The sequence below is a fragment of the Hyperolius riggenbachi genome, chromosome 8, assembly GCF_040937935.1.
Source record: "Hyperolius riggenbachi isolate aHypRig1 chromosome 8, aHypRig1.pri, whole genome shotgun sequence".
Taxonomy (NCBI): Eukaryota; Metazoa; Chordata; class Amphibia; order Anura; family Hyperoliidae; genus Hyperolius; species Hyperolius riggenbachi.
In genome coordinates, this window is record NC_090653.1 from 278,602,128 (window position 1) to 278,627,325 (window position 25,198).

At 45.6% G+C, this 25,198-nt stretch overlaps 1 protein-coding gene across 2 annotated transcripts in view; it reads left to right on the forward strand.

Annotated features, from left to right (window-relative positions):
• The window catches only part of LOC137527917 (ficolin-1-like), an 86,743-nt gene extending 62,459 nt beyond the window's left edge, over nt 1-24,284 (forward strand). For both annotated transcript variants that reach the window (XM_068248981.1, XM_068248982.1), the window contains one exon: nt 22,889-24,284. In XM_068248981.1, coding sequence (XP_068105082.1) covers nt 22,889-23,130 — 242 coding nt within the window. In that variant the 3' untranslated portion in view covers nt 23,131-24,284. The remainder of the gene's footprint in view (nt 1-22,888) is intronic.
• Nucleotides 24,285-25,198: the final 914 nt, after the last annotated feature.

A 25,198-nucleotide genomic window follows, 5' to 3' on the forward strand; every position in this document is an offset into this window, starting at 1 on the left:
TGCAGCCAAGGGACACCTGAGGAGCAGGTGTTACAGACAGTGCTGCAAAGGATATTCACCTGAGGAGCAGGTGATATACGACTACACTGCAGCCAAGGGACACCTGAGGAGCAGGTGTTACAGACAGTGCTGCAAAGGATATTCACCTGAGGAGCAGGTGATTAAGACTATACTACAGCCAGTGGACACTTGAGGAGCAGGTGTTACAGACAGTGCTGCAAAGGATATTCACCTGAGGACCAGGTGATTTAGGACTACACTGCAGCCAATGGACACCTGAGGAGCAGGTGTTTACGGACAGTGCTGCAGTTGAGCTTCACCTAAGGAGCAGGTGCAAAGCCACAGATCCCTCACCAGTGGCTAGGCCCACTGGTGAGGCAAGAAGTTCAGACAAGCAGAGTAGACAACGTACAGGCAGATAAGGTAGAAAGACAGAAGACTGATTCAGTGTTAGGTTCAGGCAGGGTCAGCAACAGCAATCAGATGGGCAGAGGTACAGAGTCAGTAAGCAGGAGGATAGTCAACGGAAGCAGAAGGTCATAACAGATAATACAATAAACTAGTACTTTAAGCTATCAACAGAATCTGGCTAAGTGTGGATCCCCAGCTGAGCTGGTTCTAGCATACTTTGGGATCTGACTAGGTCTGAGCACTCACACGTTAGCATTCGCAACAGCAGACACGGGACAACTGACAGACTACCACTATATATACATAGCAGCTCCGCAGCGCCACCCTAGTCACTCAGCCAATCCGAGATAGCGTTTGGAGTCAGCTGACCTGGCAGATCAGCTGACTCCCCTTCTATTCGCATAAAGGTTCTGTCGCCTGGCGCGCCCGCGCATAGCCCCCAATCTATGTGCAATAGAAGGACCAGGCAGAGCACCAGCATGTAACTGTGCGGCCGAAGCCGCCGGCTGATACGCGGAGATAGCCGCCATGCTGCTTGTCTCCGCGGCGACATCTCCGCTATATATTACTGTACCCCCCCCTGAGGAGTGGACCCCGGACACTTCCTACCCGGCTTCTCAGGGTGTAACTCATGAAACTCTTTCTTTAAATCCTCAGCATGCATGCGACACTCCGGCACCCAATTTCTCTCCTCCAGGCCATACCCCTTCCAATGGACCAGGTATTGTACAGAATTCTGCACTAAACGAGAATCCAAAATCTTCTCGATCTCATACTCCGGTTGATCGTCAACCATCACAGGGGGAGGGGGGGGGGAGAGGAATCCACATGCACCGCAGGCTTTAACAGAGAAACATGGAATGATCTCACACCTCTCATGCTGGCTGGGAGATCAATCACATATGTGACATCATTAATCTTTCTGGACACCGGGTATGGGCCTACAAATCTGGGTCTTAACTTAGGTGATGGTTGTTTTAATGCCAAATGCCGAGTAGAAACACAGACCATGTCTCCTGGGGAAAACTTCCACTCTACAGACCGTCTCTTATCCGCCTGTTTCTTCTGAGTCTGAAAAACTTTTCCCAAATTCCTCTTAACTAGCACCCAAATCTCTTAAGGCCCTTTGCCAATCCTCCAGGGCTGGAAAAGGAGTAGATGCCACAGGTAAAGGAGAAAACTTGGGGGATTTTCCCGATACCACCTGAAAAGGGGAAAATCCTGAAGAGGCACTCTGCAAGTTATTGTGCGCAAATTCTGCGAATGGCAGAAACTTTACCCAATCTGACTGTGCATCTGCTACATAACACCTGAGGAATTGTTCAAGGGACTGGTGAACTCTTTCGGTCTGACTATTGGTCTGTGGGTGGTAGCCTGATGAAAATGAAAGGTCCATACCCAACTGATGGCAAAAGGCTCTCCAGAATTTCGACACAAACTGGACTCCCCTATCTGACACCACGTTCTTCGGAATGCCATGCAGCCGGAACACAAGCTGAATGAAGAGATCAGCTAACTCCTGGGCCGAGGGGAGTCCTTTCAGAGGGACGAAATGAGCCATCTTACTAAACCTATCAACTACCACCCAAATGACCGTCTTACCCTCAGACCTGGGGAGTTCTCCTTCAAAGTCCATGGACAAATGAGTCCAGGGTTCATTTGGCACTGGTAGGGGTTGCAATGTACCCACTGGTGCCTGGTGAGAGGGTTTACGCCTAGCACAATCTGAACACTCTTTCACAAACTCTTTACAATCCAGTGCCAGTGAAGGCCACCATACACATCTGGCCAGTAGATCCTGGGTTCGGGCAGCTCCGGGATGCCCAGCATTCTTATGGGAATGGAATAATTGTAAGAGTTGCAGGCGAAAAGGAAGTGGTACGAACATAACCCCCTCAGGCTTCCTGTGAAGAAACGCGGAAAAGCCGCCGCATGGACGCAGGATGAGGCGGCTGTTTCCGCGGCTGGCATAGCAGAACGCGGAGAAACCGCCGCGTCTGATGCTGCGGTTTGTACGCATAAGCCTGCTTCTCACAGTAAGGCGGCATGCGGAGGAAACGCTGCACGCTCAGACAGCGGATTCCGCATCCCATACAGCAACAACATTACAACACATGACTGGTGTGGCTGGGACTGATAGTCCACACTGGTTTAGGAGGAAGCGTGCACGCGCAGAGAGGCAGGGCCTTTATGGCAGTCAGTGGAGGGTCAGCTGACCGGGCCGGTCAGCTGACAACTGCAGCAACTTTCATTGGTCTAGCACTTAAGGGAGGTGCTGGAGAGCACTGGTGTATATATACTGGGTGCTGGTCATTCCTCTGGTGTCTGTCGTTGCGATCACTACGTGGTAGCACTCAGACCTTGTCAGAATCTGTGTTCTAGCATAGTTTCCAAAGGTGTTGACGATCACGGACCTCACACCTTAGCGTTAGGAATATTGAACTGTATTATTTGTTATGACCTTCTGCCTGCCTGACTATTCTCCTGTACTCTGATTCTGTACCTTGCTATTTCTGATATCCTGTTGCCAAACTCTCCTCGTTCCTGGACTCTGTATTTGCCTCCTGATTCTGTACCTTGCTATTCTGATACCCCGTTGCCAAACCCTGCCTGTTCATTGGATTCTGTATCTGTCTCCTGAATCTGTACCTTATCTGTCTGTGTGTTAACAACCTGGCTTGCCCGACCTCGAGAACTGGCCTTACTGTTAGAGGCAGTTCCCAGACCTGTTAGTGACACCCTCTCACTGGTGTCACTCACACTCTGTCCTTCCTACTCTCAGCCTAGCTCCTCCCCCGGGAGAGTCTAGGCCAGCGGAAGGAACATACTTCTGTGCAGTACTCAAAGTTTTGCTGTTGCACTTAACACTCACTTGTTGCTCAGGTGTCCAGAGGTTAGTAGATATATCTGATTATCGATGATACTGCAGATCATCAATAATCGGGTATATTCTGTATTCTCGGTGATACTGCAGTTCACCGGTAATCAGACCCTCTCTGTGTTACATCAATCGTTACACTTCCCTTCTGAAATGTCTTGTTGGTAAGGCCCCAGAGTACCCGTCCAGTCCTCCCAGGTCTCAGTAGCTGCCAAGACCACTTTCTGGCATAGGATGGTCTCAGGGGTTGAAGGCTGAACTGTCTCAGGCTCAAATCACCTAGATAGAGCGTCCGCTTTGACGTTCTTACTACCTGGTGTATACGTTATGATAAATTTGAACCTTGAAAAGAATAGGGACCAGCGGGCCTGTCGGGGACTAAGTCTTTTGGCCCCTTCGATGTACTCCAGGTTTTTATTATCTGTGTAAACTGTGATTGTATGTTCTGCCCCTTCCAGCCAATGGTGCCATTCTTCAAAGGCTAACTTAATGGCCAAAAGCTACCGATTGCCAATATCGTAGTTCCTCTTGGCAGGGAAGAACCTACGAGAGAAGAAGGCACATGGGTGTAGTTTGCCTTGAAGACTAGAGCGCTGAGACAGTACAGCCCCAACCCCAATTTCTGACGCATCAACCTCAACAATAAAGGGGAAGGTGACATCAACGTGTCTCAGAATGGGTGCAGAGCAGAACAGTTTCTTTAACGTGGCAAAGGCGGTCTGTGCCTCTGCCGACCAGTGATAAGTGTCAGCCCCTTTTCTGGTGAGATTGGTAAGGGGTGACACTACAGACGAGAATCCCTTGATGAACTTTCTGTAGTAGTTGGCGAAGCCAAGAAATCTTTGGAGTGCCTTCAACCCTACAGGTTGAGTCCACTCCAAAACAGCAGAGACTTTTTCTGGATCCATGGAGAGACCAGAAGTGGAGATAATGTACCCCAAAAAAGGAACTTTCGTGACCTCGAAGAGGCACTTCTCTAGCTTTGCATACAGCGAATTCTGTCTTCATTTTCTTAAAACAAACTTAACATGTTTACGATGTTCTGTCAGACTAGGAGAGAAAATCAGTATGTCGTCTAGATACACTAGCACAAACTTTCCCAAAACCTCCCGAAACACTTAATTAATTAACTCCTGGAAGACGGCAGGGGCATTACACAACCCAAAGGGCATAATTAGATACTCGTAATGCCCGTCCGGCCGTGTTGAACACTGTCTTCCATTCGTCACTGTCCCTAATGCGCACCAGGTTGTATGCCCCTCTCAGGTCTAACTAAGAGAAGATACTGGCATTGGTCACCTGAGCAAACAAATCGTCAATCAGAGGCAACAGATAACGATTTTTTACTGTGATCTTATTTAGACCTCGATAGTCGATACAAGGTCTAAGGCCACCGTCCTTTTTCTGTACAAAAAAGAACCCAGCCCCGGTTGGAGACCGTGAAGGACGGATGAAGCCCTTAGCCAAATTTTCTTTAATGTATTCCTGCATTGCCAGCTTCTCAGGCCCTGACAAATTATAAAGATGCCCTCTAGGAGGCATACAACCAGATCTTAGCTCTATGGGACAATCGAAACTCCGGTGGGGCGGGAGTTTATCTTCAGATTTTGAACAGAACACGTCAGCGAATTCTGCGTACTGCACTGGCACCCCTTTAACCTGTACCTTGGTAGCACAAACAGCAACTCTCTCCAAACAATGATGATGACAATGGGTTGACAAGTTCTGTAGCTGACCTGAAGCCCAGTCAATCTGAGGAGAGTGGAGTTGCAACCAGGGCATACCAAGAATGATGGTAGAGGTTGCCATTTGTAGGACAAAAGACTATAATTTCTCCTTGTGTAACACCCCTATATTACATATCAACAAAGGAGTCTGAGAAAGAGGCTGTCTACACTGTAACGGAGAATCATCTACTGCTGTGATCAAAATCTGCCGATCTAAAGGGAGTAAGGGAATCCCCAATTTTTTTACAAAATCATAGTCTATAAAATTGGCTGCAGAGCCCGAATCCACAAATGCCTCTGTAGAAGTGGTCTGGCCTTCCCAGGTAATGGAACAAGGGAGGAGAAAACAATTATTGTTTAGAGGTAAAGACTGCTCGCCTAGGGTATTACCTCTGACTACACCTAGGCGGCAGCGTTTCCCGACTTCTTAGGACAATTCTGGACAACGTGACCATCCTCAGCACAGTATAGACAGAGTCTCTCTGACCTTCTGCAATTCTTTTCCACTTGCGTCAACCTAGAGTGTCCGATTTGCATCGGCTTGTCTGGAGGTGACGAGGGTGGAGAGGAGGCATAGCAGACAGATCTTATAGCATTCCTACCATGAGTCTGTTTCTGGTAGCGCAGGCAGCGATCTACCCGCACGGCCAAAGAAATTGCTTTGTCTATAGATTTGGGCTCAGGATGTCCCAACATCAAATCAGAGACTGCATCGGACAATCATGACAGGAAACAGTCTAGCAATGCATATGTTCCCCATCTAGCTGACACAGCCCACTTCCTAAACTCCACAGCATAAACTTCTCCCGGATTGCGACCCTGCCTGAGAGTTTTTAGTTTCCTTTCAGCAGTGATTGCAATATCCGGATCATCATATATAATAGCCATGGCTTTAACCTGCCTGGCGTTCTATTAAGATCGCCAGACAGGCTGCGGGAGGGTTTTTTTTTAATAAAAAAAAAACTATTTCATGCAGCCAACTGAAAGTTGGCTGCATGAAAGCCCACTAGAGGGCGCTCCGGAGGCGTTCTTCCGATCGCCTCCGGCGCCCAGAATAAACAAGGAAGGCCGCAATGAGCGGCCTTCCTTGTTTTGCTTACATCGTCGCCATAGCGACGAGCGGAGTGACGTCATCGACGTCAGCCGACGTCCTGACGTCAGCCGCCTCCGATCCAGCCCTTAGCGCTGGCCGGAACTTTTTGTTCCGGCTACGCTGGGCTCAGGCGGCTGGGGGGACCCTCTTTCGCCGCTGCTCGCGGCGGATCGCCGCAGAGCGGCGGCGATCAGGCAGCACACGCGGCTGGCAAAGTGCCGGCTGCGTGTGCTGCTTTTTATTTGAGCCAAATCGGCCCAGCAGGGCCTGAGCGGCAGGCTCCGGCGGTACTGGACGAGCTGAGCTCGTCCAGACCGCCCAGCAGGTTAAAGAATTCCTGGACTTAGGATAAGGCCTCATGTTCTGCATGAAGACTATATGCCCATGTTTGTGAATCTCCTGACAAGAGGGTCTTTATAAATGTTACCCTCTGGTGCTCAGATCCTGACAAGTTAGGCCTCAACTCAAAATAAGATAACACACGATTCCTAAAATTCTGAAAGTCAGATCTATGGCCAGAAAACTTTTCAGGTACGGACGTCCGTGATTGGAGGGGATCGCACTGCATCAACGGCTGTTTGGAGTACCTGTACAGTCCCAGACAATTGAGTAATCTGAGTCTGTTGGGTATTAATCAACCCGGTAAGATTGTTTACTGCGGTGGTAAGGACTCCAACTTGGTCACGCAGTGCGTCCATAATGTTTGGTCTGCTGTTCTGTAACGATTGGTGTCAGCTAAACAGATTTTCTGATTATTGGTGATCTGCAGTATCACCAATAATACAGATGCTATACCTGATTATGTGGTGATCTGCAGAATCACCAATAATGCTAGTATACCCAGACACAGGACTACCAATGTGAGATAGTGTTTGGTGCAACAGTAATGAGGAATATGAAGTCTCCCGAGGAGCGGGTGATTCAGACAATACTGCAGCCTCTGATCACCTGAGGAGCAGGCGAGTCAGGCTGTATTGTAGTCAGAGGACACCTGTGGAGCAGGTATCACCAACTGAGCTACAGAGAATGATCACCTGAGGAGCGTGTGATTAAGACTATACTGCAGCCAGTGGACACCTGAGGAGCAGGTGTTACAGACAGTGCTGCAAAGGATATTCACCTGAGGAGCAGGTGATTAAGACTATACTGCAGCCAGTGGACACCTGAGAAGCAGGTGTTACAGACAGTGCTGCAAAGGATATTCACCTGAGGAGCAGGTGATTAAGACTATACTGCAGCCAGTGGACACCTGAGGAGCAGGTGTTACAGACAGTGCTGCAAAGGATATTCACCTGAGGAGCAGGTGATTAAGACTACACTGCAGCCAAGGGACACCTGAGGAGCAGGTGTTTACGGACAGTGCTGCAGTTGAGCTTCACCTGAGGAGCCTGGTGCAAAGCCACAGATCCCTCGCCAGTGGCTAGGCCCACTGGTGAGGCAAGAAGGTCAGACAAGCAGAGTAGGCAACGTACGGGCAGATAAGGTACAAAGACAGAAGACTGATTCAGTGTTAGGTTCAGGCAGGTTCGGCAACATGAATCAGATGAGCAGAGGTACAGAGTCAGTAAGCAGGAGGATAGTCAACAGAAGCAGTAGGTCATAACAGATAATACAATAAACTAGTACTTTAAGCTATCAACAGAATTGTGGATCCCCAGCTCCGGCTGGTTCTAGCACACTTTGGGATCTGACTAGATCTGAGCGCTAACACGTTAGCATTCGCAACAGCAGACACGGGACAACTGACACTATATATACACAGCAGCTCCGCAGCGCCGCCCCAGTCACTCAGCCAATCCGATATAGCGTTTGGAGTCAGCTGACCTGGCAGATCAGCTGACTCCCCTTCTATTCGCATAAAAGTCCTGTCGCCTGGCGCACGCACACGTAGCCCTCAATCTATGTGCAATAGAAGGACCAGGCAGAGCACCAGCATGTAACTGTGCGGCCAAAGCCACCGGCTGATACGCGGAGATAGCCGCCATGCCGCTTGTCTCCGCGGCGGCATCTCCGCTATCCATTATAGCAAACAAATCAGAATTTTGCGTTTAACATGTAAATTCATCCGTTCTCGAAATTGTGTTCCAGTCCAGAGCCTCCTGATACATTTAAAGAGACAGCACTTGCAGGGACCTTTGCATTATCAGATATTGCAAGGCCCAAAACCAAGTGTCTCAACATGACTACTAAGTGGCTGCAGGTAGAGCCTCCTGATACATTTAAAGCATGTGCAGAGGCCTTTGCATTATCAGTAATTGCAGTCAATGAGTAACTTTACTGAGTTTAGTCATTACCTAAATGTGCATAATTAATATTAGAAACAAAATTACTGCCATTTTTGTAATTAAAATAAGTTTGTTTCTATAGAAAACACAAAATTATGAAATTTCACGTTAAACGAAAACGGCGAAACACGCAATTACGAAACCGAAATTTTGTGTACAGAATTCCGAATTACGGTTTTCATGACAATTACAAAATGACGAATTTGTGTCGTAGCGGCAAAATTTGCGTACGTAATTAAGGAAACACAAAATTATGAAAATGTTGCCTCAACACTAGCAGAAAGTGTATTGTGGCTGCCATTTCATGATAAGGGCTTGGAGGACAACTGTAACAAGAAGGATAAGGAGGCTACCATATTTATTATTTTTGTTTCAATGTTTTTTTATATTGAAGTTTTTGAAACAATAGTTAACAAACGATTACTTATAGTCATAAAAGCGGTTACAATAAACACAGATATAAAATAGTAACACATGGCAGGACAGAACATAGTCCTGATGTTTAACTGATCAACTGTATGCAGAATTAAACATGGGTATATCAATAACGGAGAATGCAGAGCTAGTGTCACTAGGGTAAACCTCTTGAAATATATGCTGATTTTGATCAACCTAGATGGTACAGTTGATGGGCTGTACCAAAACGTGTCTTGTGGAGTTTGACACGAATGACAGCGGGGTAAGTTTGTTTTATCTGATCCAGACGGGGAGGGGGTAGGCGGACGTATGGGAGGAAGAAAGGAAGGGGGGGGGGGGCTTTAGGGGGTAGAGAGAAGAGGGCCAGAACTAGGTTTTAGAGTTGGCTACCAAGTTTTGCTCAACAGTAAGAGAGTATTAGTTATATAATAGTTGTGGGGAGATTTTATACCAGGGAACTTTAAGGTGATCAATTGATCTCCCTGGAAGGGAGCGTTTAAGGAACAGAGCTTCCATATTTAAGTTTAGGTCTACCTGGCTTCGGAGCGGAGTTAACGTGGGTATCTTGTTGTGACCTCAGTTAGATAGGATCAGCTGACGAGCAGCACAAATAATGTGGGTGATTAATGGTCTGTGAGGGTTCTGAAATGATTCCAGACCCACTAGTAGGAGTCCAAGTACGAAGTTTGGGGGAGTGTTTTGTCCTGATATTAAGGATATTATTTTAAAAATTTTGGACCAAAATACGTTAATAAGGGGGCATTCCCAAAGAATGTGGAGTAATGAGCCCGACGAATTACAGTTCCTCCAGCATAGTGGGGAGCAGAGGCATAGCAATGGGGATAGCAGTCATAGCGTTGCTATGGGGCTAGAGTTGAGCTGAAATTTTCGTAATTTCGCATTACTAAAATTACGCATGCAAAATTTGCGATTACGATGCGAAATTACAGTAGCGTAATTGCCATTAAAATCGTAATTGAAAATACCATAAGCGTAATTTTCAACGCGTAATTTCGCGTTTCGTTCATGCCGTAATTTCGCATTAAACGCTACCGTAATTTCGCGTTAAACCGTAACGCTCCGTATAATATAAAAAAGCCGCCGACTTTAAGGGTTAATAGCAAAGCCCCCTTAAATGCTAAGAGCCTCAAATTTGGAGAATATATTAAGGAGATCAGGAGGAATAAGAGGACATTTTTTTTTTTCAAAAAGACCTTATATTTTCTGAGAAAATCGATGTTAAAGTTTCAAAGGAAAAATGTAAACATTTAAAAACCCGCCAACTTTAACGGTTAATAGCAAAGCCTGCTTAAAGTTTAGGAACACCAAATTCCCAGGGTATATTAAGGGGATCAGTGGGAATAAGAGGAAATTTTTTTTTTCAAAAAGACCTTATAGTTTTTGAGAAAATCGATTTTTAAGTTTCAAGGGCGAAAATGTCTTTTAAATGCAGAAAATGTCAGTTTTTTTTGCACAGGTAACAATAGTGTATTATTTTCATAGATTCCCCCAAGTGGGAAGAGTTTTACTTACTTCGTTCTGAGTGTGGGAAATATTAAAAAAAAACGACGTGGGGTCCCCCCTCCCAGACCTCTTTAACCCCTTGTCCCCCATGCAGGCTGGGATAGCCAGAATGCGGAGCACCGGCCGCGTGGGGCTCCACACCCTGACTATACCAGCCCGCATGGTCCATGGATTGGGGGGTCTCGGAAGGGGAGGGGCAGCCAAGCTTTCCCCTCCTCCTCCGAGCCCTTGTCCAATCCAAGGACAAGGGGCTCTTCTCCACCTCCGATGGGCGGTGGAGGTGGAGGCCGCGATTTCCTGGGGGGGAGGTTCATGGTGGAATCTGGGAGTCCCCTTTAAAAAGGGGTCCCCCAGATGCCCACCCCCCCTCCCAGGAGAAATGAGTATAGAGGTACTTGTACCCCTTACCCATTTCCTTTAAGAGTTAAAAGTAAATAAACACACAAACACTTAGAAAAAGTATTTTAATTGAACAAAAAACATAACCACGAAAAAAGTCCTTTAATATTCTTAATTAACCATTAATACTTACCTGTCCCTTTAAATAAATGATCCCTCGAAATAGCCTCGGAAATGTTCTATCAGTTACAATGTAACAAAGTTATTACAATGTAACAACTTTGTTACATTGTAACTACGCCGCACCCGACGCCACTCACCGCCGCCGCCGCCGCCGCCGCGTCTGTGCTGCAGGACCCGACAGAGCTCTGAGCTATATAGCTCAGAGCTCTGAGAAGCATCTTTGTATTTTGGCTCCAAGGAGCCCCATTGGTCCTTAGCAGACTTCTGATTTAAAGGAACCCCATTGGTCTGCTAAGGACCAATGGGGCTCCTTGGAGCCCAAATACAAAGATGCTTCTCAGAGCTCAGAGCTATATAGCTCAGAGCTCTGTCGGGTCCGTGCAGGACGCTAAGTCCCCGCCGGCTCCGCTGCCCTCCCCGCCTCTCCCACATGTCACCCACATGTCACCCACATGTGGGTGACATGTGGGTGACAGATGTGGGCGAGGTGGACAGCGGGAGCTGCGGGGACTTAGCGTCCTGCACGGACCCGACAGAGCTCTGAGCTATATAGCTCAGAGCTCTGAGAAGCATCTTTGTATTTGGGCTCCAAGGAGCCCTATTGGTCCTTAGCAGACCAATGGGGTTCCTTTTGATTTGAAGGAACCCCATTGGTCTGCTAAGGACCAATGGGGCTCCTTGGAGCCAAAATACAAAGATGCTTCTCAGAGCTCTGAGCTATATAGCTCAGAGCTCTGTCGGGAATGTGTGCAGCGCAGACGCGTATGCGGAGGCGGCGAGTGACATCGGGTGCGGCGTAGTTACAATGTAACAAAGTTGTTACATTGTAATAACTTTGTTACATTGTAACTGATAGAACATTTCCGAGGCTATTTCGAGGGATCATTTATTTAAAGGGACAGGTAAGTATTAATGGTTAATTAAGAATATTAAAGGACTTTTTTCGTGGTTATGTTTTTTGTTCAATTAAAATACTTTTTCTAAGTGTTTGTGTGTTTATTTACTTTTAACTCTTAAAGGAAATGGGTAAGGGGTACAAGTACCTCTATACTCATTTCTCCTGGGAGGGGGGGTGGGCATCTGGGGGACCCCTTTTTAAAGGGGACTCCCAGATTCCACCATGAACCTCCCCCCCAGGAAATCGCGGCCTCCACCTCCACCGCCCATCGGAGGTGGAGAAGAGCCCCTTGTCCTTGGATTGGACAAGGGCTCGGAGGGGGAGGGGAAAGCTTGGCTGCCCCTCCCCTTCCGAGACCCCCCAATCCATGGACCATGCGGGCTGGTATAGTCAGGGTGTGGAGCCCCACGCGGCCGGTGCTCCGCATTCTGGCTATCCCAGCCTGCATGGGGGACAAGGGGTTAAAGAGGTCTGGGAGGGGGGACCCCACGTCGTTTTTTTTTTAATATTTCCCACACTCAGAACGAAGTAAGTAAAACTCTTCCCACTTGGGGGAATCTATGAAAATAATACACTATTGTTACCTGTGCAAAAAAAACTGACATTTTCTGCATTTAAAAGACATTTTCGCCCTTGAAACTTAAAAATCGATTTTCTCAAAAACTATAAGGTCTTTTTGAAAAAAAATTTTTTCCTCTTATTCCCACTGTTCCCCTTAATATACCCTGGGAATTTGGTGTTCCTAAACTTTAAGCAGGCTTTGCTATTAACCGTTAAAGTCGGCGGGTTTTTAAATGTTTACATTTTTCCTTTGAAACTTTAACATCGATTTTCTCAAAAACTATAAGGTCTTTTTGAAAAAAAAAATTTTCCTCTTATTCCTCCTGATCTCCTTAATATATTCTCCAAATTTGAGGCTCTTAGCATTTAAGGGGGCTTTGCTATTAACCCTTAAAGTCGGCGGCTACCTAACATTGATACATGCGTCAACTTTTCCGCTTCGGGAGCATGACCATACGCATTAATTTCGTAATAGCTGTTGCAATGCGAAAATTACGCGAAAATTACGCTTACGCGAAATTTCGCGAAATCCTTCTTCATTACGATTATGTACTTACGGCCATAAACGTAATTACACTAATTACGCGAAATTTCGCGAAATCATAATTACTCCATTACGCTCATCTCTATATGGGGCCCCGCGGCAGCCCTACATCATAGGGGGCCCGCAGCTGCCTATATTTCCGGCGCCGGTCCGCCCCCCTCCGCCCCCCTCACTTCGGTGGGCCCCCTCCTTTTACGAGGGAAGGGAGGTGCGGCATATTCAGCAGGCTCCGGCGGGGTAATCAGAAGCTAGAGGTTCAGCTGACCCGGGCTACGGTGTCTCCTCTGTATGCCGCGCACACTGCTTCCTGGTTTATTGCGCGCGGCATACAGAGGAGACACCGTAGCCCGGGTCAGCTGAACCTCTAGCTTCCCCGGATTACCCCGCCGGAGCCTGCTGAATATGCCACACCTCCTGCCGCTCGTAAAAGGAGGGGGGACCCCGGACCCCAGGTGAGGCGGGGGGGGATAGGAGTCGGGCCCCTACCCCACTAAACCACCCGCCCAGCTAGCCGCTCACCCACCCAGCTGTCCGCCCACCCAGCTGCCCGCCCACCCACCCAGCTACCTGCCCACCCAGCTGCCTGCCCACCCACCCAGCTGCCCACGCAGCTGCCTGCCCACCCATCGACCCACCCAGCTGCCTACCCACCCACCCACCCAGCTGCCTACCCAGGGGCCTGCCCAGCTACCCACCCACCCACCTACCCAGCTACCCACCCAGCTACCTACCCAGCTACCTGCCCACCCACCCAGCTACCCACACAGCTACCCACCCACCCAGCTACCTGAAGCTACCCACCCACCCAGCTACCCACCCACCCAGCTACCCACCCAGCTGCCTAATCACCCACCCAGCTGCCTAATCACCCACCTAATCACCCATCCACCTGCCTAATCACCCACTCACCTGCCTAATCAGCCGCCTAATCACCCACCCGCCTAATCACCCTGCCACCCAGCTGCTTAATCACCCACCCAGCTGCCTAATCACCCACCCAGCTGCCTAATCACCCACCCACCCAGCTGCCTAATCACCCACCCAGCTGCTTAATCACCCACCCACCCAGCTGCCTAATAACCCACCCATCCAGCTGCCTAACCACCCACCCACCCATCCATCCATCCAGCTGCCTAACCAACCAACCAACCACCCACCCACCCCTCCATCCATCCAGTTGCCTAACCGCCCACCCACCCACCCACCCGCCTAACCTCCCTCCAGGTAATTGATGTTAGCCCACTATAGACCTGGCTACATATACTGCATTTTGTGGGTAAATCTGGCGACAATCTGATTGCATTTTGTTGGGGGAATTTGGCGACAATCTGATTGCATTTTGTCGGGGAATCTGGCGATAATCTGATTGCATTTTGTGGGAAAATCTGCAGACGATCTAGTTGCAATTTGTGGGGAAATCTGCCACCAATCTGGTTGCATTTTTTTGGGAAATCTGCCGCCAATCTGGTTGCAATTTGTGGGGAAATCTGCCGAAAATCTGGTTGCAATTTGTAGGAAAATCTGCCGACAATCTGGTTGCATTATTTTGGGAAATCTGCTGCTAATTTGGTTGCATTTTTTGGGGGGAAATCTGCTGCCAATCTGGTTGCAATTTGTGGGGAAATCTGCCCACAATTTGGTTGCAATTTGTGGGGAAATCTGCCAACAATCTGGTTGCATTTTGTGGGGAAATCTGTTAACAATCTGGTTGCTTTTTGTGGGGAAATCTGCCAACAATCTGGTTGCATATTGTGTGGAAATCTGCCGACAATCTGGTTGCATTTTGTGGGGAAATCTGCCGTCAATCTGGTCTCATATTGTGTGGAAATCTGCCGACAATCTGGTTGCATTTTGTGGGGAAATCTGCCGACAATCTGGTTGCATTTTGTGGGAAAATCTGCCAACAATCTGGTTGCATTTTGTGGGGAAATCTGCCGACAATCTGGTTGCATTTTGTGTGGAAATCTGCCGACAATCTGGTTGCGTTTTGTGGGGAAATCAGATTTCCCCACAAAATGTTTGGGTGGGAGGTCTGAGGTCTGTGGGGTTGGAAGGTCAGGGGGGGGGGGGAAGCATACTTTTTTTTTGCTATGGGGCCCAGTCATTTCTAGCTACGCCCCTGGTGGGGAGTGTTGGGAGGAGAATTTGGACAGTTTTAAGGGGGTCATATATCAGTTGAACAATATTTTTTTTGAGGTTTCTATGTGGGTTATGCATTTTGAGTAGCGTTGTAAGTCTGATAAGGCTCTTTGGAGGTTATATACTGTTAAAGGGGTATGGACATCTATATCCCAGGATTGTACTGAGCGTTGGAGAGGGTTATCGGAGGCAGAGATTAACAGTTTATACCAAACCGATATTTGACCCTTAACCTTGATAGGGCGGGATTGGGGGTGAATTAAGTCCCCCTCCCTACGGAGGGGCTTAATTTTAATAGGACTTTTTTGTGTAGGTGTGAGATCTGTAGGTATTTGAATGTCTCTCGGTCATTTAGCTTAAATTTCCATTTTAGGTATGAAAAAGGGATTAAGGATGATTGGTCAAACAGATTATTAAGCCAGAGGATGTCGGCCTTTATCCAAGATTGCGGATTAAAGTTGGGAATTAAAGATTTTAAGATCGTTATAGGGATGTTGGCTGGTATTAGATCTTTTTCGGGCTGCCTTTTTTTGAATAGGGTGTTCCAGGCAGCTACTGTTGCCGAGATAGTTGGCTGTGTGATTCTAGGGGGAGGTTGTGATGCCCAGGTTATGTATAAGTAATCAAGTAGAGGAATATCAGCTAGATCTCTTTCTAGTATTACCCACGTTTTTTCAGGGAACTCTGGCCACCAATATTTTGACATGTCCAGGATTTAGGCTGTGTAGTAAAAAAAAAGGGTCTGGTAGGCCAAATCCACCATGAAGCGGGGAGGATATTAGGGTTTGATATGATATTCTATGTTTTTTATTTTTCCACAAATATTGTAGGACTATCTTACGGAGCCTGTGAAAAAATGTATAGTGTAGGGGGATGGGGAGCGTCCTGAAGAAGTAGAGGATCTTAAGAAATGTTGACATTTTATATGCTGCAATTTTGCCTGACAGGGAGAACTCAAATTGCGCTAGATGGTCTAATTCAGCTTTGATAGTCTCTAAGAGTGGGAGGAAATTACGGGAGTAGAGTTCACTCGTTTTTGGAAGGATATTAACGCCTAAGTATGGGATTGTATGTTTGGACCAGGGGAAAGGAGAGATTTTTGAGATTTCATCTTTAAGTTGAGGAGAAATGTTTATTCCCATTAGCAGTGACTTATTGTCATTGACTTTGTAGAGTGAGGCTTCAGAGAACTCTTTAAGTGTATTGCAGATGTGTGGAATGGCAGTTAACGCATCCGTGATTGAAAGCAGGACATCGTCCGCAAAAAGATTGATTTTCTGTTCCATTCTAGAGAAAGGGATGCCCCGGATATTAGGGTTAACCCTTCTATGCTCAGCTAGAGACTCCATCATTAGAACAAAGATTAGAGGAGATAAGGGGCATCCCTGTCTCGTGCCGTTTGTAATTGAAAACTGTTTTAAAATGAACCCAGAGACGTTGACTTGAGCCGAGGGGGCCTGATATAGAGCTAAAATTGCTCTTAAAAAAGACCCATCAAATCCGAATTTGAGTAATGTTTGTTCTATAAAACCCCAATGAACCCGGTCGAAGGCCTTCTCCGCGTCTAAGGCTAGCAGAATAGAAGGCCTTCGACCGGGTTCTAGAGCATGTAGAATGTTAATAACTTTACGAGTACCATCTGCTGCTTGTCTTCCTTTTGTGAACCCTACTTGGTCTATATGGAGTAAGTCTGGTAATATATCAAATATGCGGTTTGCTAGAATTTTGGAATACAATTTAAGGTCACAATTTAAAAGAGAAATCGTGCGGTAAAGAGAGGGAGAAGAAGCATCTTTCCCAGGTTTTGGGATCACCGTAATTATTGCTTTGGTGAATTCTTGAGGTATTTGGCCATGCGTAATAAAGTCTTTGAATAAGGAGGTAAGTTTTGGTGCTAAGATTGTGGAAAAGGTCTTATAATATTCATTGGAGAACCCGTCAGGTCCCGGGGCTTTCTGTGATTTTAATTTGTTAATTGTGTTGAGAACTTCCGAGATAGTGATTGGGGAGTTTAGGGTAATTTTTTGTTGGTCCGTGATGGAAGGAAGGTTGATCTGACTAAGGCATTTTTCAATGGTTGAGGGGTTTGGTTGGGTGGTGGCGGGATCGTCTCTTAGATTGTATAGGGAGCTATAGAAGTCGCTAAAAGCATTTGCTATGTCTCGGGGGTTAGTAAGGTGTCTTTTTGTAAAGGGATGTACTAATTTATGGATTTTCGCTTTGGCTTGTCTATTCTTGATTAATTTTGCCATTAGGGGACTAGCCTTGTTATGTTGATGGTAATAGTTAAATTTCATCTTGGAAATATGGAATTCATATTCCTCAGATAATGCTAGTCTAAGCAGATGGCGTAACGTACATAATTCTTTGATGAGAGTGGAGTTGGGAGTAGTTTTATTTTCTGCTTCCTTTATTTTAATTTTTGTTAGAAGGTCTGATATTTTTTTTGTTTTGGCCCTCTTTGCCCCTGATCCCATTTTTATCAAGATGCCTCTAATGAAGGCTTTATGAGCCTGCCATACGGTGCTCCCTCTAATTTCCCCCGTATTATTGATATTGTAAAATTCCTCAATTTGTTCAGCAATTCGTTTTGCATTATTTGAGGGGAGAAGTAGAGATGTATTCAGTCTCCATAAGCAGGGTTTTTTTTTTTTTTTTTTTTTTTTTTTTTTTTTTTATCAGAAGGTACAGACTAACCAGCAAGCTCATGGTGACCCAGAACTCATTGGAGTGTGTAAGGGACTACAATGGTCCTAAAAGCCCCCTTTCTAAGATGTTAAGAAAAACAAAAGTTTGCTTTCTTAAAACAGAAAGAATTTGCAATAATTCAGGTTGGAGTGAGCTTGAGATGTCTCCCAGGGCATCACTGCTGAATATATGCAAATTAACCATTGTACCCTTAGAAGCTAAACACACCTCCAGAACCGCTGGAATGCAATGATGTGTCAGCTTGTTAATTTGAACAGAGCCATAATAATCCAACATGCATACAGACTGTTTCGGATTGTTTGATCCTCATTAGTGCATGGCATGGATTAATTTGGCTCTATGCTGTAGGGCTTGTAACACCGAGAGGTACAGACTAACCAGCAAGCCCATGGTGACCCAGAACTCATTGGAGTGTGTAAGGGACTACAATGGTCCTAAAAGCCCCCTTACTAAGATGTTAAGAAAATCAGGATTTGTATCAGGAGAAAGGGTTAGCATTAAGGAAATTGGCGCATGGTCTGACCATGTGATGGAGTGGATGTCTGATTTTTGAACCAGTTGTAACGTGTATCTGTCCGTGAGAAAAAAAGTCAATTCTTGTATAGCTGTGGTGGATATGCGAGAAGAAAGTATAGTCTCTTTCCGAGCTGTGAGTGATATTTATTCGTTTTAAACAATACCAGTTGGCTGACAGCCCTGCTGGCATACATATAAAATTGCTGCCGGGAGACTTGGGTGCAGGATACAGCCGTTATGGCTTAATCTGCTGCTGCACAAGTCCTGGCGGCGTTAATTACTATTCTCCCTCCAGGTCCTCAGGGATACTGGGGGATGATGTAATTCAGTTCCAGCTATTGCTGGCGGACGAATTACAGTGTATTAAAAGTAACTTCAGCTCCGTCTTCCGACGGCGCTGAAGTTACTCACTGTGCTGTGCTATAGCCGTAATTCCTGTTATGGTCTATGGTGGCGCCGGCTGCACCCAAATCTCCTGCTCTGTTATTACAGCACTCGCCCATGCTGATCAATTTGGCTGCTGTAGTGTCTCAATAACACCAGAAGCATGCCTACAACTTATATTGTCAGATCTGACAATAATGTCAGAAACACCTGATCTGCTGCATGCTTGTTCAGGGTCTTTGGCTAAAAGTATTAGAGGCAGAGGATCGGCGAGACAGCCAGGCAACTGGTTATTGTTTAACAGGAAATAAATATGGCAGCGTGCATATATCTCCTTTAATTAACTCAACTGCCATTTCACTGAAGAATATAAGAAAAACCTTATGTTTTTATTTACTGTGCAGACAAACCTCAAAATTGTCTCTTGGACTTAAAGTGTAGGCAGACAGCAGTGTCATAACCTGTGGGCCCCATTTGCTTTTTGAATTATTATAAATATTATTTTTTACCATAACTTGAATATTATTCACACAGAAATTCATCTTGTAGAGTTATAGAGGAAATAAATACAGTTATGAAAACAACACTGAATACCTTTACATATTGACAAGTACTTCAGCAATTTCAGTGCACCCACTGATGCCCACTGTTCACTCTCACCTCCCTGCACACAGAGCTGCCCGGAAGGGATAAGTATTTTTGACACTTCACAATTGTTCATGTTTACGTACATGCTGTGCATTTACTTTGCTTTTTAGCCCCCCCCCCCCCCCCCCCGGAGAATTAAAGTGACAGCGTCAGACTGTTTTTCTCTTTGTTTAGTTACATTGGACTGTTTCCTGTGGTCAGGGCCAGACAGGGCCGGCCCGCTCATGAGGTGGGGTGAAACGTTTGCCTCAGGCGGCAAACTTCTAGGGGAGGCACCCGCCCGTCCGTGGGTGCGGGGGGGGGGGGGGGCGGCCGCCGAGCCGGAGGGGTAGCGGGCAGGATGGGGGTATTGGCCCTCGCCTGGGTCCCCCGATCTGCGCTCCCCTCCAGCTGTAATAGGAAGCAGCCGATGCCCAATCGTAAGAGGCACGGGCGGGGAGGACTCACCTTATCCGCGTTCCAGCGTGCGCTCCACTAACGTCACTTCCTGCATCGCCGTCCACTTACAATACAGTGGGCGGCGATGCAGGAAGTTACGTCAGTGGAGCGCACGCTGTAACGCAGATAAGGTGAGTCCTCCGTGCCCGTGCCTCTTACTATTGGGCATCGGCAGCTTCCTATTACAGCTGGAGGGGAACTCAGATCGGGGGACCCAGGCGAGGGAGGGGGGTCCGACCCCCCTCCCCACCGCTAGGCCCAATACCTCTCCGGCTCGGCGGCCCCCCACGGGGGGTGGGCGGCGGCGGCAATTTTTTTTATAAATTTACCTCAGGCGGCAAAAAGTCTAGGGCCAGCCCTGGGGCCAGATTTGTACTTTTTACTGCCCAAGGCCCACTATCACCAGCTGCTCCAGACCAACAGCATCCCAAACACCCCCCCAACATGGCAGGGATTCAATTGTAGGCTCCTCTGAGGACAGTTAGTGATGCCAGGGATTATAAACAGTTTATAAATAAGGAACACGCGCTAGTGATAATGATTTAATCTATAAAATTCTCATGTACATAGATAAAATGCTAAAAAAAACCACACCTATAACAAAACACTCATGCCTCTCATACTATTCACAATCATACCATAAATTCATCAGGTGTATCAAAAACCTCTTCCTAACAACCTGAGCTAATTAAGATCTACACCTAGACTCTTGATTGCTTGTTGGCAGTCCTTAATAGCATAGGATTCCTGGAGCATAGAAAAAAAGGCTTTTTTCTTTTCTTTCTTTCCAGCAACTATTCCAAAAATAGATCGTATATTAAGATCCTATTCATGAGAAGAGTTGATCAATTTTGTGCAATAAACAGGTGTCAGTTCCAACAGTGCATCACTCAGCCTCAGTGGATTCAGCCCGTGTGATATGTGCTGTCAGTTTTTCACACAGGCATCTTTTAAGACTTTATAAGTCACACTGCATAGATCAGCCTCAGTGGATTCAGCCCGTTTCATATGTGCTGACAGTCTCGTTTACAAACGCTTTTTCAAGCGTGACTTTACAGCAAACTATGTTCAATCAGAGTACCTCTATGTCTTAGAAGCTCCTCTCCCCGATCTTCAAGCTATAGACTCAGCCGGGTACTTCAGAGCTCCCTTTTCCGTTCAGCTCTCGGCGATGCTTGGTCGCATACGTCACTTCCTGCTGACAAGTTCAGCGTGACGCCCGCTGTCTGTACCAGCAAGCCTTTGATGTGCAAATGGTCGCTAAGCGCTATTGCGGCCAGTTTAGTTCCTAAATGCTCCAGAAACGGTTTATTCAGTTACAAGAGAACCTCTACGCGTTTCAGCTATAATACGTTAGCCTTCTTCAGGAGGATTGATTTTACTCGACATAGTTCATCCACTTAAATAGGTTTTTGCCTGCTCCACCACCCATGTGCAGGTTTATCTCCGCCCACCTCATCATTATGCAAAGTGTGGGTTTATGCAAGTACTTAGCTCATTTTGGCACCTCACAGCTTTTCTTATGCAGATTTATCAACACCCACCTCATCATTATGCACATGTGGGTTTATGCAAATCCTTATACTACCTCTATGACATCTCACAGCCCAATACCTCTCCGGCTCGGCGGCCCCCCACGGGGGGTGGGCGGCGGCGGCGGCAATTTTTTTTATAAATTTACCTCAGGCGGCAAAAAGTCTAGGGCCAGCCCTGGGGCCAGATTTGTACTTTTTACTGCCCAAGGCCCACTATCACCAGCTGCTCCAGACCAACAGCATCCCAAACACCCCCCTCCCCCCAACATGGCAGGGATTCAATTGTAGGCTCCTCTGAGGACAGTTAGTGATGCCAGGGATTAGAGTGCCAGATGTGGCTGTTTGTAGCCCCCCCACTGCTATTTGCAAACTCTGTGTAGCAGGATGAATGTTCGGAAGGCTAACTGCTGCTGCTAGCCTGCTGCCCACAGACCGCCCCTTGCTTTCCTGGTGCCCTAGGCCATGGCCTTTGTGGCCTTGCCTGAAATCCGGCCATGCCTGTGGTCTTGAGCATGTTGCTCAGGTTTTGTAGCATATATTTTGCAGCATTGTGACACTTGATTAACCATTTATGCCTCCTGGATGTAGTACCTACGTCCAGGAGGCCACGTGCGCGTCCGCGCGCGTGCATGCGCACTCCCGGCCGCAGATTCGGTAGCCCAGGAATCAATGTATTGAGCTATGGTGCCCGATCACTGATTCCTCTCCCCCGCTGAAAAAGCGACTCTCGGAAGCTACGCTTTTTCTGAAGCTCTGTCCCTCTAAGCGTACATTGTACGCTTAAAGTGACGTCATGTAAACAAACTCAAGATTGCCATCTTGTGGCCAAAAAGTAAAACTACAAGTAACAGTAAAAAAACATTGCACAAATATTTCCCCAAATAAAACACTATTTATATCCCACCCTCCCAAAAATGCCCACATAAAATGTTTAATAAAAAAAAAAAAACATTACTATTAAAAACAAACAAACACATAAATATTTACCTAAGGGTCTAAACTTTTTAAATATCTATGTAAAGATGAAATATTTCTCTCTATTTTTTTTTTTATAAGCTTGTAAATAGTGATGGATGCAAAACGGAAAAAATGCTCTTTTATTTCCAAATAAAATATTGTCGCGATACATTGTGATAGGGACATAATTTAAACAGTGAAATAACCGTGACATATGGGCAAATACAATACGTGGGTTTTAATTATGGAGGCATGTTTTATTTTAAAACTATAATGGCCGAAAACTGACAAATAATGCATTTTTTCATTTTTTTTTCTTATTCTTACTGTTAAAATGCATTTACAGTAAGGTAGCTCTTAGCAAAATGTACCCCCCAAAAAAAGCCTAATTGGTGGCGGAAAAAACAAGATATAGATCAGTTCATTGTGATAAGTAGTGATAAAGTTATAGGCTAATGAATGGGAGGTGAACATTGCTCGGATGCATAAAGTGAAAACGACTGAAGGCTGAACTGGTTAACCAATCCGTTTAGCATCCGAGTTCTTTGGTCTACATTTTGTCACATTTTGTCACCATAACACATGTTGAACAATATATATTATGTTTTTACAATTTATGTTTTTAGAATAGTGGGAGGGGCTTTCTGTCCTGGGTCCTCAGGATCAGGCCATATCAATTTATACAATTTTCTTCTGTTCCAGGGGATTCTTTGTCCCACCACAGTGGGATGATGTTCACCACTCTAGACCAGGACAACGACCCAGACTCTATAAACTGTGCCACACTTCATAAAGGAGGCTGGTGGTATAGAGGCTGCCATGCTTCAAACCTGAATGGATTATACATGCCTGGAAAAAAGCTTGCTATGAGCGCCAGTTGGTCCAGTGCCAAGAAAATCCACTACAGCTTCCAACAGATTGAGATGAAGATTCGGCCCATCTAATCTGCAGCAAAGCACTTAGAAGACAAACTGTACTCAACATGAATTTGGCAACTCAGTATCCAAATCTTTGCCTAGCCTATTGATATCAGATTTTCTATAGCCTTGTCTCCTTATAAAAGGAAGTTTTTCATTACCTTACATGATGAGTTTAAAATAGTGGTCTCATGATCTATGCAATCTTTTCATTTGCTTTCATTTTCATCCTATGTGGGCAAAATGTCATGTGACATCACATCCCCTGTGGTGCTGTGCTCTTCATTTGGTGCTGCAGGGAGGATTATGAACGTGTGCTAAAACTTTGTGTCATGGGTTGATGTGCTAGCCACCGGTAATATTGCCATGCTGAAGCAGCACACAACAATATTTCTGTTGCAACCACTAGCAGTGTACAGTGCATTACGTAATTAGTGCAACCCACATTAAATGATTTATGGAAGTTTTGCTACTGTAATGCGCATTATGCAACTTGAGTGCTCACGGAAATATTACCAGTGGTTTGAGCATCAACTCCACAATCTCTCACTGTGGTGTGATCATTTATGCTGTGCTTTGCTATAGTGGGTACTGGGAAGGCCATTTTAGTTGCAGTTTCCTACATTAAAATTCATGTTCTAGCAGTGCTAACCTAGTGCAGTAACAGTCACCCACATGCTTTCAGCTGCAAATTAACAATTATATTTAGTTCATTGTTTCAGTTGGGGTGCCTTGTAGTTCAAAACCAGATAACAAAGATTAACCCATAAGTCCTCCACTGCACAAAAGATGGTGAATATTCCTGTACTTCAGGAGTTACAGGAATAATTACCACCTGTTGCGCAATGGGAAAATCTTAGTTTCCTACTTTTAGTGATGAGCAGAAATTACACCTATGCGTAATTATGGTTTGTAATTTGCAATTACGCATCATAATCGTAATGCTACATTTTGGGGAAAATCAGTTAATTTCGTATGTTTTCATAAAAATTTCATAATTTCACATAATTTTGTGCATAATTTTTGCATAATTTTGTGCCAAGTTAAGCGGTTAATAGCAAAGTCCCCATACAGGCTATTGTTACCAAAATTGCCACATACATTAAGGAGAATAGTTGGGTACAAGTCAATATTTTTTTTAAAGCGGTATCGTCACCATAAAAATCAAATTTCAACAGCAACTGGTCTGAGTGTATTAAGTGATAAAGATGCTAATCCTGCATTCAAAACTTTCAAAACTTTTTCTGCTGTTATGATTTGGAGTTATCACATACTTAAGGAACACTGGCCCTTTAGTAGTCGGTGCCAAAGAATTGCATGCAGTTTTTTTTTTAATCTATAATCTATTCCTCCTCTTCCCTTTATTTCCCTGCCAGCTGCTTATCTGAAACCGAATCCTCTGCTCACTTGTGTTTACAAGCAAGGCTGAGGCGACTCAGTGATTGGAGGAGACAAGAAAAAAAGTAAAGGGCAGAAATGACATCACGAGTTAGCCTTAACTGTGGGCAAAAGACATGGCCCCCACCAGGAACAGAATTCTCGTAATTTACTATATAACATTCACTGAAATCAAAAAGTGGACAGTATAATACATGTGTTATGTAAGTAGAGCAAGTATTTATCTACTTATATATGTGTTTTTTCCCAGGCTGGAATAGTATGGCTGATCCTCCTGCTTTAAATGAAAAGAAAAATGTTTTTTAAACTGTAATTTTTAAGAGTTGAAGAACCACCTTTTCTTTGCATTCTTAGAAACAATTATCTCAAAAACTACGAGGTCTTTTTGGAAAATCCTTTTTTTTTTAATTGTTCCCACTATTCTCCTTAGCAATTTTGGTGTCAATAGCATGTATGGGGGCTTTGCTATCCACTGCTAAAGTTGGCACAAAAAACTGAGAAAATTATGCAAAATTTTTATCCAAAATTACAAATGACTATACGAAATCAATTGAATTTACAAATCGTATATGCGTAATTGCAAAGATTGAAGCAAAATTTCACGTAATCATAATTATGTAAGGCTTGGAGGTGTATTCCCCACGGTCAGCTCGTGATGCATAAGCTGACGTGAAGGAGGTACACACACCAGCACAAG